Source organism: Argiope bruennichi, chromosome 4 (assembly GCF_947563725.1).
Source record: "Argiope bruennichi chromosome 4, qqArgBrue1.1, whole genome shotgun sequence".
NCBI lineage: Eukaryota > Metazoa > Arthropoda > Arachnida > Araneae > Araneidae > Argiope > Argiope bruennichi.
Window position 1 is genome coordinate 80,430,617 of NC_079154.1, and position 14,606 is coordinate 80,445,222.

At 30.8% G+C, this 14,606-nt stretch overlaps 1 protein-coding gene across 2 annotated transcripts; it reads right to left on the reverse strand.

Annotated features, from left to right (window-relative positions):
• Positions 1-2,212: 2,212 nt before the first annotated feature.
• On the reverse strand, positions 2,213-11,604 carry LOC129966900 (uncharacterized). 2 transcript variants are annotated; one of them, XM_056081511.1, is made up of 6 exons: positions 11,447-11,604; positions 9,446-9,495; positions 7,304-7,423; positions 5,675-5,722; positions 4,127-4,183; positions 2,213-2,371 (listed from the first exon to the last, which is right to left on the reverse strand). In XM_056081511.1, the coding sequence occupies exons 1-6, from the start codon at positions 11,592-11,594 to the stop codon at positions 2,297-2,299; spliced, it is 498 nt and encodes a 165-aa protein (XP_055937486.1). In that variant the 5' UTR covers positions 11,595-11,604; the 3' UTR covers positions 2,213-2,296. The 2 variants fall into 2 exon arrangements, with proteins under 2 accessions (XP_055937486.1, XP_055937487.1); XM_056081512.1 differs by lacking the exon at positions 11,447-11,604 and adding an exon at positions 10,742-10,828.
• Positions 11,605-14,606: the final 3,002 nt, after the last annotated feature.

Below are 14,606 nucleotides of genomic sequence, written 5' to 3' on the forward strand. Positions count from 1 at the left end.
AAATTTGGATGGACAAATCCACGGATTGTTCGTCAAGGGAAAAAAAAAAAAAAAAAAAAACTGCTGATAATTTAGCCAAAATGTTTACTACAAAAAGTATTCTGATCTACCATCCTGAGTCAAGCAATCACTTCAGGGCAGAACTAATGCAACTTTCCATCAACAAGTGATAAAGGAAATAAAAGAAGGGAGGGAGGGACCTAACCTCCTTCTTAGGAAAGTTTGTCTAAAGTAACACAGTGGGATAAACTTGATCGTGCTCATAATGATTATTCCCCAACTTAAATCAAGGGTCTGAACTTAACTCTCTAGACAATTGCAGATATGGTGGAACTCGGAACCTTGCTGCATTACCATCTGCTCGCTTACAGCCTCTTTTCTTCTGAGAAAACCAGCATCAGATATAGTGGAAAAAGAGAGTTTTTGTTAACAACCTCACGAAGATTAAAATCCAATAACTAATGAAGTTGATTTGCGAACATGAAGAGCTTAACCATAGTGACTCAACATCGGTTATCACTTTCTCAAACCGGATGATCACCTGCATTAAAATTGAATCTTAAAAGACCACCTGATCTCTTAATTGGTGACATTTGAGAGTCTATCCCTTTTATTATTGACTGTTTTTGTGCATATATTTTCATATTTAGATATTTTTTCATGCCTGTCTCGGGCATTTTGTACTTTGCTATTTTACAGACATGTCTTGGGTATTTTCCTCGAATTTTTCTTGATTCGACTTTATGAAATGCTTTTTCAAATAGTTTTCTCATTTACCACTATTGTGTCTCTGATAATTGAGTATTTTTATGCATGCTTTTGTTTATTTTGTTCTTTATTACTGATTTTTTTTGTAGTTGTTCATTTCTTTTTAATTTTATTTTTTACAACTATTTTAGTCCAATTTTATATTAAACTCCTTCTGTAACAAATATGTATCTTTAGGCCCTTTGCAATATCCTAATGTGGCTGTGTTCTTTATTATTATTTGTCTTCATTTGTAGATCTGTGGTGAAAGCTTATAAGCCAGTTAACAGCTATGCTGCCCAAGCAATTGCTTTTGTATTGTGGTCATGTTACTGGACTGCGAGCCATAAGGTCCTAGGTTCTATCCTCGCTAATACCAATTCACCACAGATCTAATTCTTTCTACTTTTTCAAAAAGACACTACAATTGTACATCTCTCATCCAATAGTTTCTCAGAAAGATGCAATTGACTTTTCCTCTCGGGTTAGCCCAACCGTATTGGAAGGGTATCCTTACAATTCTAATAGTGGTGTTAAAATCAATCGACATCATATTGTATATAATATGAAATCATGTAAGATGTTTCGAAAAAGGCCTCCATATCTGTATTTAACTGTATAAAGACTATTATGTACTGCGAAAGTACGAGTACTTGATGTATTCGTTTTTGATTGAATAATACTCGTCAAACCAAATTACAATTCTCAAGAAAGAGGAGTTTTTATCTTCTTAATTCGAAGATAAATTATAGTAACTGAAACGGCCTTAACTATCCAACCTTTCATATTAAAGATTGAGGCGTATTTAAAGCGATATGATGAAGAAAATTTTGTAATTAAAACTGAATACCAGTGGAGGATATTTTCTTCGCCATACAATACGTTTTATTTATATACTTGTATATTGCATAATCTATAACCTTTAACCTATCTTTATGATTCATATGCATGCTAATTTGTGGAATAATTTCTGATACATTTGATTAAATACATCTATAGCACTTATCATGTTCCATTGTGGAAATTGTGGTAAATGTTCTGATTTATGTTCGGGGAACACCGCACAGAAATTCTTTTTCATATTCAAGGATGTTTTTTAAAATGTTTTTTTTTCTTTACATTAAAAAATAATTTTTTTGCAACACTTAATTGATTGCACTGCATGATATTTTTGTGTAATTTTTTAATGCATAGGTTCACGATTTAAAGAATTACATATGGTTACAGATATTATACGAACAACTCGCAGTTTACAATATATGTTTTATCTGATAGACCACATAATGAGAAAACTTTTGAAATATTCCTATAAGTTATGCAAAACAATGTTATTGACGTTTACTATTTTTAGGATTTAGAAAATAAATCTCGAAATTATTTTTTGTACCTTAATTTCCAACTGGATTGAGAAAGTCTAATAATTTCCTAAAAGTAAAAAATCCTGAAATACAAACTACGAAAATCCTTTCATCTTTAAAGACTTTATTATATATTTTAATTCAAAGATTTATGGGTATAATTTTCCACAATTAGGAACATATTGAGAATTTCATTCCGCTGTATCTTCTGACTTCGTGCATTTGCCTTCTTCTGCATATCTTTCCATTATACTGAAACCACAATCCTGAAAAGAGAGAAAATTATATTTAATTATTAGAGGCAAACATCTTGAATTTGGAAAAGAAGTTTACGAATATTTGCTTTATTTCCCTCTAAAAGAGTTTAATTCAAAGAACTGCGTTATATTTAATCCGCCATGTTTGAGCATCCGGTGTACATAAAATGACAGTCGTCGGAAACTAAAGTTGAATGTAAACAGCCATCAATGGCCACGTACTCTTTTGTAGAAGAAGATGCGTCTTGTCATGGAAGTGAAGGTAACTCAACCTCACATTCAATGTATCCAATCGAGAAAGGAGAAACATCCGCCAAACCAAAAGATTGTCATTCACATTTCTAAGGTACCCCCCCAGGGGGGGATATATTAAAAAAAAGTGTTCTTTAATACTAAATATTTTAAATGCTTTTTGATTATTTTACATTTTTGTTAATATAGAATTTTGTAATTGATTTTTCATTAATCTATTTATTTGAAATTTGCATTCCTGCCTGTTCCGGATGACAATACATTTTATAAAATATTTTCAAAATTTAATAATAATCAGTTGGTCGGATAATTTAATGAAATTTTCATCCTATACGAATGGCGCTAAAAACATATAAAAAATTATTCATAAAACTCAATCTGTTTAAAATTATCGTGTTCAAAGTTAAAGTTATTGACAAATATATCAAAAATAGTTTTCAGACTGCAGGAAGTCTACTGATTTTTCTTTGTATACTTTATAAACAAGAAAGTTAAAACGCGCATAACAGTATGTGTATCTAAAATGACCATCACTAGTTCGATATAATATCAAGAGAGATTGCAGCAGAATAAGGATATACAATCTAAAAAAAAAAAATCTCTCCGCCTCTATTATTATAAAATGTTTCACATCAATTTCAGGTTTACTTGAATCAAAGAAAGTAAAACTTAATCGTACTACTCAAAAAGTTGCTGGTAAAATAATCAGATCGGAAAAATCCCTGTAAATTTTGATTTGCAAGTACTTATCATTTTTTTTTTTAAATAGAAACATTTGAAATTTTTTTTCGCAACGTTTCTGGTCTGCTGTTTACACCGGAGATCTGACATGAGACAAGATATCGTGCACATTAAATCTGTCATGCATGATAGTTCAGTCGTTGCTGTAGTGTGGAAATTTGGAGAGTGAAATGGATGCCGTCCACGTCATCAAACAAAGTTCAAAATCTCGAAGTTCAATTGATAGTTCCCCTTGTTCTTCTACACTACATCTTTTCTTTCTTGTGGTTTTACTCATATGAAATGTGTGGTGAATAGAATATAAGCCAGTTAACAACGACGCTGCACGAGCAATCGCTTTTGCATAATGGTTATGTTACTGGACTGCAAACCACAAGGTCCCAGGTTCTATCTTCACGCATCTCATACCGCTAAATTGATGACCTCGGACGACGAACCTTCACACTCACGTGACACAGCATCATCAATCACTCACCCACACACGCTCGCCATAACGCGTGGCTCTACTCAACTGGGTACAGGCCCATTAGACAACAACTAAATACATCACCACTCAACAGCCATATCGTTCGTCTCACTTCCAACTCACTGGAGGGAGAGTCTGTGGTGAATGGCATATAAGCCAGTTAACAACTAAGCTGCACGAGCAATTGCTTTTGAATAATGGTTATGTTACTGGACTGCAAACCACAAGGTCGCAGGTTCTATCCTCGCTCATCACATACAGCTGAAAGTGTTTACCAATGAAATTTTTTTTTCTGATATACTTACCAGAAAACTTTCTAGACGGTCACAATGCTTCTTTGTCTTGTACGACATGCAATAAAGCTAAAAATTTTAAAGAAAATTCTGTATCAAATACAAATTTTATATTAATGAAAAAAATGATATATTTGAGTAACAAATTAAAAATAAGTGGTAATAGTTATAATTTAATAAATAATAATAATTGTAAATGAAAATAAAAAAAAATCGATGAATAGATTTTAATAAATTAGAATAAATTATTATTATGAATAATAGCTTATGTACTGTCATCAATAGAAAACGAATATAATTCAGTCTCTATTGAGTTTGTGAGCTAAGTAAAGTAGATTTTGCCTTCTCAGGAACACCCTCAGAACACTTTAACGAGAACGAAGACTCTCACTTCTTACTGACTTCATAGATCATGGATATTTAAAGCCATCACATGTCACTGTATGTGCTGTATTATTATTCTGATAATCACAATTCACGATCGAAGATAGTTTTTCTGTTTCATCCTGATACATCAGTTTCATACACGTGCTTTTTCTCTCAACAAAGTCATTGCACAGTTAATTGTTCTTCTGCTGTTTATCTTATTTACTTTGCCCCATCTTTGTATTCACATTAATAAAAAAAAACCCGAAGAATTAATTCTTCAATTCCAACTACTTATCTGATTCCGCAAATTTTTCCCACATGAAAGCTCATCATCCCTAGAAACATTATCACTGGTAGTCTGTCTCGCTTGCTTTCATTTCCGAAAGAAGTTTCGAAAGCACTACTTCAAAGTACATTCTCCATGACGAATAAATAAATAAATAAAAGTAAAAAACACACAACCGAGCTCCCTCGCTATAATAACTGAGCTAACTTCGAAAACTTTTGCTTTATATCAATTTTTTTTAATTCTTAGATTTGCCATCAAAAGTCATCTACTCCCACCGACTTAAAATGTTCTAGCAGTTCCAATTTTCGAGAGAAATTTCAAAAACATTACTGCCTTATATGTAATTCCCTGTAGAATAAAAAATCCTGATGCATTCTTTCTGTCAAAGTTACTGTACCGATTTTTAAAAATTTAATTTCAAAGCTCGTGGCGTTTAGATACATCATCAATGGTCACATACCTTTTCAACGGATTTCATTCACAATTCGATAGAAATCTACAAATTTTGGTCTAGAATCTATATACCAAATTTCATTCTTCTAGCTCAAAGCGTTTTCGAATTATTGCATACAAACAATTAAACATAATGCAAAAAAAAAAAAAAAAAAAAAAAAAAGCGTTTTTTAAACTCAAGGAGGTCCAAAACGTAGAGATTCGTCGAAATTTCGAGATCGAATTTTTTATCAATTCCAACACTTTCTCTACATTATGTACACCAGAGATTAAAGAAGGATTATTTTTTCTCTAATTAGCCAGAAGATCAGAAAATGTTGAATTCGTAAAGTTATTCATCTGGTGTATTTTTAATATAAAAACCAAATCAGTAAAGGAAAGCATTTTCTGCACAGAATCTAATCGATAATACATTTTTTAACATTTTGATACTATTACAATATACTTACTGCATACATATCCAACAGTGGATCTAATCCTTCCTTGTACATATCTTCCTGTGAAACAAAAATGAACATTATTTTATTACACGACATCATATTCTTTTATTGTTGAAAGCGGATCATATATTTAATGCAAATATCTCGCTCTATTGTTAGCTATATGCAACTCGGATTTCAAGAAAGTGAAACTGTTTTTATTTATTTTAGTAACCTACAGTTCATCGATTAAACTTTTTATTGCGTTGTGTTTTATTTGGAAGGGAATGATTACTTACAAAATTATGTAATTAATCAACTTATATGCATATTGTTACGACATTTCCGGGATTCGTTTGGATAGTGGAAGTTATATGGTGTAAAGAACGCTCAACCACCATGCGGCAGTAGAAAATAAAACAACGACGTTTATTTACACGAAAACACACAAGACAGCACAAAGGCGACAACTATATACAGTACAGAAGACGATTATCTTCAGCCGAGACGTGCAGCATACAAAACAGCAGAATACAACAGACTCTACTGCAGACAGTAGCACACAGCTTAGTTCAGCACTAGCTTCTTTCCGTCGCTGCTCCGCTTTTCCTCTGGAAGGCCAGTTCTTTGCCGTCGGCTCCGACTACGACTACTACCCGGCAGCTGCAGGCTGATCCTTTTATAGGTCACAGGAGGCGGGGCTAGAAGCCTCTCAACCAATTAGGAACGTTCGAGGCGTAACTCGGTTCCTACTGGACGGATTGGGAAAATTCTCGGTGTTTCAAGTATAATCTATTTTGGCGCCAAAGTCGACAAATTCGTCGTCAAGTCGCCAAGCTCCGGGACCTCCAACGCGACACACGGACTCCGTCCAATACAGATGACTGTAAAACATTCTTTCCGATGGTAGAACCAACTATGCTGGAAAGCAGCATTACAGATTCGTAACAATATATTTTAAGTGAGAAGGAAAATCAATTAATAAAAGAAAGAAATTGTTTCTTCCGTCTTGTTTTACACACCCTCACGCACGAAATGATTTCAACCCACCAGCCATTTAAAAGTAATTATTTTCTAATCACTCGAACTCAGACATCACTTTAGCCTGACTGAGTTGCAAAGGGCTTTATTTATCTACATTGACTCTAATACGTGTTGAACTCAAAACGCTGCTTCAAATTCCCTTCTGAAACCATACAAGTTCAACATACTTTCACATTCTCTCTTTTTCCTTACATAGCACTGCGTCTCCCGCCTAGTCACGATTCTTACAAAGAAATTTTAAAAATGGATAAAAGTTGAATTTTTTCCATGAAGAATAAAATATATTGCTTAAAAACGCCTGCTTGTCTTCAAATGGGGAAAAAACCTTACACACGCGCGCGCGTCTATGTACACAAAAATTTTTAAATAGAAAACAAATTAAAAATTTGTAAATCATAAAACTGAAAATGATATGACTATAAGAAAATGAAGTCACAACGAGCAACTTAAGAAAAAAAGCTCGAAACAATCAGTAGGAACATCTAAATATACATCAAAAATTTTAAACGTAGGTTTCTTTGAAATTTTTGTTTAAAAATATTTTCTACTTTCTAGTACTCTGATAAAAACGTGTTTTTTGTAAATATTTATTTTATCATTGACTTTTGTTAATACCTTTTGTTTTTCATTAAGAGCACAATATTCATCTCGCATTCCATCAACATTATTTGTCATGAATACTACATTTGCCCTTCCAGCGCTCTCTTTGATTATGGAAATAGCCTTCTGAGTCTCCTGAAAAAAAATTTATTTAGATTGCAAAATTATTAATTGCAAAAAAATTAAAATGATTGATTGATATTGCCTATAGGTTTCCTTAAACGCTTCATTATAATAGTGCCCTAATTAATTATTTATCAAAAATATTCATATAGAAATAAATTGTTTTATGTCCTGTTAGAAGTGACATCACCACATACAAAAAATCATTTATTTAGATTGCAAAATTATTAATTGCAAAAAAATTGAAATGATTGATTGATACTGGCTATAAGTTTCCTTAAATGCTTCTTTATAATAGTTCCCTAAATAAATTATTTTTCAAAAATATTCATATAGAAATAAATTGTTTTATGCCCTGTTAGAAGTGACATCACCACATACAGAAAATAAAAAAGTTTATTTAGATTGCAAAATTATTAATTGCAAAAAAATTGAAATGATTGATTGATATTGCCTATAAGTTTCTTAAACACTTCATAATAATAATGCCCTAAATAAATTATTTTTCAAAAATATTCATATAGAAATAAATTGTTTTATGCCCTGTTAGAAGTGATACAGGGTACCACATACTAAAAATTTCATGGGTATTTTATTTAGTGGTTTATCAATGACAAATAAAAAAAACATATTCTTTGAATTGGTATAAGGTTTTTTACGTTGTCATTGTATACAATGATTGATTAACCAAAAACTGAATATTTTATCAGATTATCGCCAGACAATTTTTAATCTTATTCTCTTCAAATCATAGAGGATGATGTGCGTCTCTGTGTCTGCCTATAAATGTTTCAGTGTGCTGGTGCACTATTAACCGAATCGCTTAACCTAATTACGAAATATGGTACAATTATATTTTGGGAAGTGGAAATGTGCACCTTAGCTTTTTTAGAAATTGTATAGTTATATTTTCATTAATTGAATCTTATGCCAGATTTTATCTTATAAATTATTGACTTACTATAACTTTCTAAAATATTACTGTACAAAATAATTTTTATGCTATTTGAAAATTAAAAAATCTTTTTAATTATAATTTGTTAAAAATATTTTTAGTTAAAGCAATTCTATTGTCATGAAATGCTTTCTTGAATTTTGACAATTTTTTAATATATTTTTTGGTAACGGAATATTTTATCAGATTATTGCCAAACAATTTTTAGTCTAAATAGCACCAAAATAAATTATAAATTATTGACTTGCGATAACTTTAGAAAATATTACCGTACAAAATAATTTTTATGCTATTTTAAAATTTAAAAAATTGTTTTAATTTTAATTAAAAAGATTTTTTATTATTTTTTAATAAAAGCTATTTAATTATCATTAAATGTTTCCTTGAATTTTCACAATTTTTTTAAATACATCTTTTTTATTTTTTTTCTTCAATCTTTTTCATTATTGTGATGAAATTCAAATCATTTCCATTGTTTCATTAAATATTTGATCGTGTGATTTTCTTCTGTTTTGAAAGTCAAGGAAAGATTCTGCTTATTGTTCGCGTAGTGAATAAGAAAGTGAAGTAGATTAGAAAGTGAATTAGATGATAGATTACTCGGATGATTATGTTTTTGACATCACTTTGAAATAATGGAAATTGACTCATCAGGAAGATTCATTTATAAATTAAATAGAACAAGTGTAAGGTTATTAAAGCACCACGACTCTAAAGAATATCAGAATTTGATGCTTAAAAATATTTTTTTCAGGGAATCACAAACATCAAAGCTGTACAAGAATGTTAGACATAATCAATATTTCTAGCGAAATGGATGGTTGCTAAAGGTTTAATGGCTGGTTGCGATTAGTTGATTTTTTATTATTAAATAATGTAGATCTTACTAATAATAAGTATCAATGAGGTCCACATTTATTTTAAAACTTTTTATATATTAAGTTTTATATTGTGTTCTTTCATATCACTCCGCCAGGAATTATTATTATTAAAGAATGCTAATTGACTAAAAAAATTAATAACTAAGAATACTAATAATACTAATAACTAAGAATACTAATTTAAAAATTTAATTTTACCTCTTCTTCCATCATGGCGTAGCATTTCCTAAGTTCTATAAATTCTTCATCTGCAAATGAAAAAATAATTTTATTTGCCTTTTCAGTAAGACGCTTGAATAATAATACAGTATCGCAGTAAAGAGAAAATAGTTAAAACGATGCAAGACTAAACTATATATATATACTGATATATATATTTACTGATTTATCTTGATTCTATAAATATGTTTTGAAATACTTTAAATTCAAATAATTTTAACCATTATAATTTCATTTTTACTAATACTGCCCTTATTAATGCGGTAACATTAATCAATTTTTGCAATCAGTTAATTAATCTTTATAAATAATAAGGACTCGCTGAATTCAGCAAATTTACTTTTATATCCTAAATACATGATATAAATTTCATCGGCAGAAGTTAAGAATTTATAGGACGAAGAGGGTTTTTTTAGCAAAATAACTTTGTACATTACTATTTTTTAAAAGATATTATTTTCAATACGTAATAAGTATAAAAAATAATATTAAAAATTAATCATAAAGATCAAAATGAGATTAAATTTAATCTTAATTATTGATATATAATAAATAATAAAAAATAAAAGAAAAATAAATATTTTTAAAAAATCTTGATTTAAGGTCCATTTTTTATCTGGGATTCCTGGCTAGAGTATATTGCTTCATGTTTTTACTCCTCAATTTCTGATTTAAAGAAAAAATATTGATTCATTTTAAAAAAAAAAACATTACAAATGTTGTATTGTATTGTATCATGAATTTTTTCTCACTCACACGCGGTAAGGTCTCTTAATAAAAACATATATTTGTTAAAGAGAAAAAGATCTCCGATAGATGATTAAATTATTTCATTGAAAATTCGTCAAACGATTTTGGAACTGCACGCTATATTGATCAAATTTTTAAATTTACCCAGAGGAAACTACAAAAAGCATCAAAACACTTGTTTTTGAAAAGCTTCTGGAGTCGTAGAGAATAACAATTGTGTAAAAGACCTCGTATTCAAAAAGTCTAATTCTAACTCGTTCTCGTATTCAAAAGTGAAATTAGAAGCTGAAGAATTTTCTGCTGTGATATAATTCCGTCAAAATTACATTTTTATGTATATTTTATACGCTGCAATCAACGAGTCTATTTAGAAGTTCCTAAAAATAAAATTTAAGCATAGTCATAATTAATTAGCTGGAAAAATAATATTTGAACTGTTTTTTTTATTGTTGCCTTATTTTTGAATTTTTCTCTTTTTAATATCGTTTGTCAAGAAATAATTTTTAAAATTTTTCTTGCACCCACTTTATTACTTTTACCAGCAAGAGGACCCATGTTTTCGGGAAAATTTCTTTAATGATCACATTTCACACAAAACATGAAGACCTGAACATGAATGCGCGCATCTCTCTTTCAGAACAGCATTTCATCTCCTTATTTACAATCGCAATGCACTATGGGATTCGTGCCTAATCAGGAGTCGCCATCTATTATCCAAAAGAGAAGACAGAGTAATCCAACTGCCAGGGTCTGACTTACCTAATTGGGGCCCTGGGCAAAGACTGGGCCCTCTTCTGCTTCATTACTGATGAAGTGATGAAGAACCGAACTTTATGGAGGTATTTAAGTTTCCCACCTCATTATAGATATATAACAAGAAAATTGATAGAACATAAAATAGCTATCAAGTCCTCCCACCTTCCAATGGTCAGACGAAATATCGTTCTGTCCAATTTATTGATTTTCTGACAATTCTATGTCCACCATTAAAAGGATATAGCACGTCTGAAGAGCCAAAATTTGACAAAGATGCTATCTAAATTGATAATTAGAAAATGCAAAGACTTTTTTAGCAGTTTGATTTAATTAACATCAGTTCATTAAAGAAGGAAACGTAAAATAAACTTTCTATTCGATTTAAGGACCCCCTAAAAAAAATTTTTTTTTTAATTTTCAAGAATTTTTTTTTCTTTTCTTAACGTTATTTAAAATGTAATCTTGCGTACATACCTAAACATGTTGTCGCTCTGAAGCATTTGTCCAGATCTTTGAGATCCATGGTTCCTTCTCCAATCTCAGATTTTGCAAAGTTCAGCTCATGGCCAAACATTATGCAAATCCAAAAAAGGCAAATTATTTTCAGGTGGGAACTCATCATATTAAAAGTTTAAAAAATTAAAACAGTGTTTTTATATATAATGCCACCTCGTTTTAAAATATTCAATGGCAATATTTTCCTGGTTTCCCACCCCGCGCTTATGTATAGCGCAAAACGCTACTTTTTGTCAAAAGCATGCATTGTCCTTGGCTGCTGGAAACAAATTTTCATCGATATCTTTAGATCTGTTTTCCCCATTTAATAAAATTACCTTTTTTTATCACGATCCTTTTCGCATTCAAGATAATAGTATTAAAAAAAGAGAGAGAGATGTAGTTTTTGTATGAATATGAATTCTCATTCTTTTTTTTTTTCAACACAAAAGGAATTACTTTCACAATATGATATGAATAAATGCTCAAAGACAATTTAAAACTCCATGTTTGTTTAAACACATATTTGGATATTTATTCTGAAACATGTTGCAATATCACACCTGTTATTATCCATTCTGAATAATCTGTTGACAGAAAATGGAATTACAGTTATCCTTTTTTTATTTTTATTTAATGTAAATTCATTGTGTTGAACAATCACAAAAGGAATATTCAACACGAAATAACGCAATGGTAAAAAGTCTGCATTTTTCTCTATAGTATTAGGGTGTTCCATAAGTTTCTTTCCTATTTCTAATATGAAATGAATACACAATATTTACTGTTTACGATATTATTTATTTTGTTATATAAGAACCCTTTTGTTCTATTATCTTCTTCCATCTTTCAGGAAGCTTCATTATGCCTTCTTTCCAAAATTGTTGTGTTTTGAACAAGAAATAATCTTCAAGGTGCGCTTTTATTTCGCTGATGGATTTAAAGCGCTTATAGCGAAGAGAATTTTTTTAAGGACAGAAAGAAGTAATAATCAGGTGGAGCGAGATCTGGAGAGTATGCAGGATACGGTAAAACATCTTAATCAAACTGTAAGAGCTTCTCTCTTACGACTAATGCAATATGTGATCTCACATTGTCATGATGAAAAACAACGCCTCGACGGTTCATTAATTGTGGTCTTTTTTCTGCTATGGTAGCTTTCAATTGATCCAGTTGATGAGAATATTCCGTAGAATTTATTGTTTCAACTTAAGGAAGGAGCTCGTAGATAATTACGCCTTTCCGATTCCACCAAATGGACAAAAGAATTTTTGGGGGGATGTAGTCCCAGCTTGGGGTGTAGTAGAATTCTGGTACGACTGAAACAGATGGCATAGACGTCTAATGACAAGCAGAGCCAGATAAGGTCATTCATAGCGCAATGAGAAAGAATTTTTTTTGGGACATCCTAATATAAAATTTTACAAATAAAATTCTATGTTTTTATTCTTATTTGAATTATATATGTCTTCAGTAGATTCTGACTTTCATTATTTTTACGCCTCGTTTTGAAATTATAAGAAAGCATCTTTTTTTTTTGGGGGGGGACAAACTTTGTAATTCTGAATTACAGTCAGATAACGAAGACTAAACCTGGACTATCTGTTCATACTCATACTTGTTACCTGTGAAAAGATTTAACCCTGGTGAATTTAACGTTTATTGTTATTAGAGTTGTATTTAGATTCCAATTTCAATATTAAATTCATCCGATTCAGAAGACAACATTTCGTCCAAGAAATACCCAATATGAAATAGATGGCGTGGCGATTGAACGATAGAATAAAACTTATATATGTGTGTGTGCGCGTGTTTAAACATAATTTTGAAGACGCATGGTCGAAAAGAAGGAACTTTTGAAATTTACTTCAGTTTATTTTACAAGGGACGCTTTTATGTGCAGGGAAGAATCGAAAAGAGATTCGTTAGTCTAATTGTGACACAAGCGCAAAAGAAAGAGGAATTTGTCCGTTCAGTGATTTTACTTTCAGATGCTGATAGGGATTTCTTTGGCACGTGGAGCTCAGGCAGGGGATTCTTAGGTCTCTTTGAAAGGTATGTGTGGGTGTTGGAATTTTTATCACTTCACTCGGAGAGTCAGAAAATTCAATAGTCATCAGTTTTCTGGAGTGCGTGGTAGAAATAATTAAATCATCCGCTAAGGCTCCCAGCATCACAAATATATTTTCATAGATTTTGTAAACATTTTAAATATTTATTGCCAAACATTCAGAATTATTTACAATATAAAGTACTCCTCCAGGAGAAGCTCAATATATGGAAATTAGAAGCTCCCGCTTGGATAGCTGATTCTCGCATCTTTGGTAGGTAAAGTAGGTTGAGTCGCTTCCACTCCAATGACGTATAACCCTAAGGGTTATAACTTATGGTCAGTGATGGTCATTAGGATTCAGTAATAATTCTCTCATTAATACTGTATTAGCATCCCGATCATTCAGCAAATCCAGACATATTTTAGCGGGACGGAGTTATTCTTGATATGATCCGGTTATTAGAAGAAAAAAGTCTGGAGAAACGTAGAATAATATAGGAAAGATCGTGCATATCATTTATGCTATCGAGCTTTATCCAGTGAGATGTTTTAAATGACTAGTCTATTAAATGAAAATCAAAAACATCAAAGGTTTATTTTTAAAGACTAAATTGTAAAAGACTGTTAATACAATTAATTTTAATTAAAAGATTTAATTAGAATTAATTGTGCTAAAAGTTCATCATCAAAACTTTTGAAGGCAAAAAATGTATCCTTTGCATGTTTTTCAATTAATTTAATTATTTTGGTAAATAGAGCTTCTATAAAATTTCTAAGATATTTGTCAATGAATAGAAATGAAATTGCTTAGTCCCCCCCCCCGTTCTTAAAACTGTATGAAAATTATATTTGTAATCAATGTGCCTCAAAACACATGCATACAAATAAACAGACCTACAGTAATTGATTCCTCTGATTGATTTGGTCAAATTTTGATGAAAGTCTAGAATTCTAGTGATAAAAATCATACGATAAGTTTTATGGATCTGAAGTTTTGAGTTGTTCCTATATGCACATGAGTTCACAGATCGGCAGATAGTTATTCTTTCGGTAGATTTAATCCAAAATGTGACGGGAAAAAAAAAA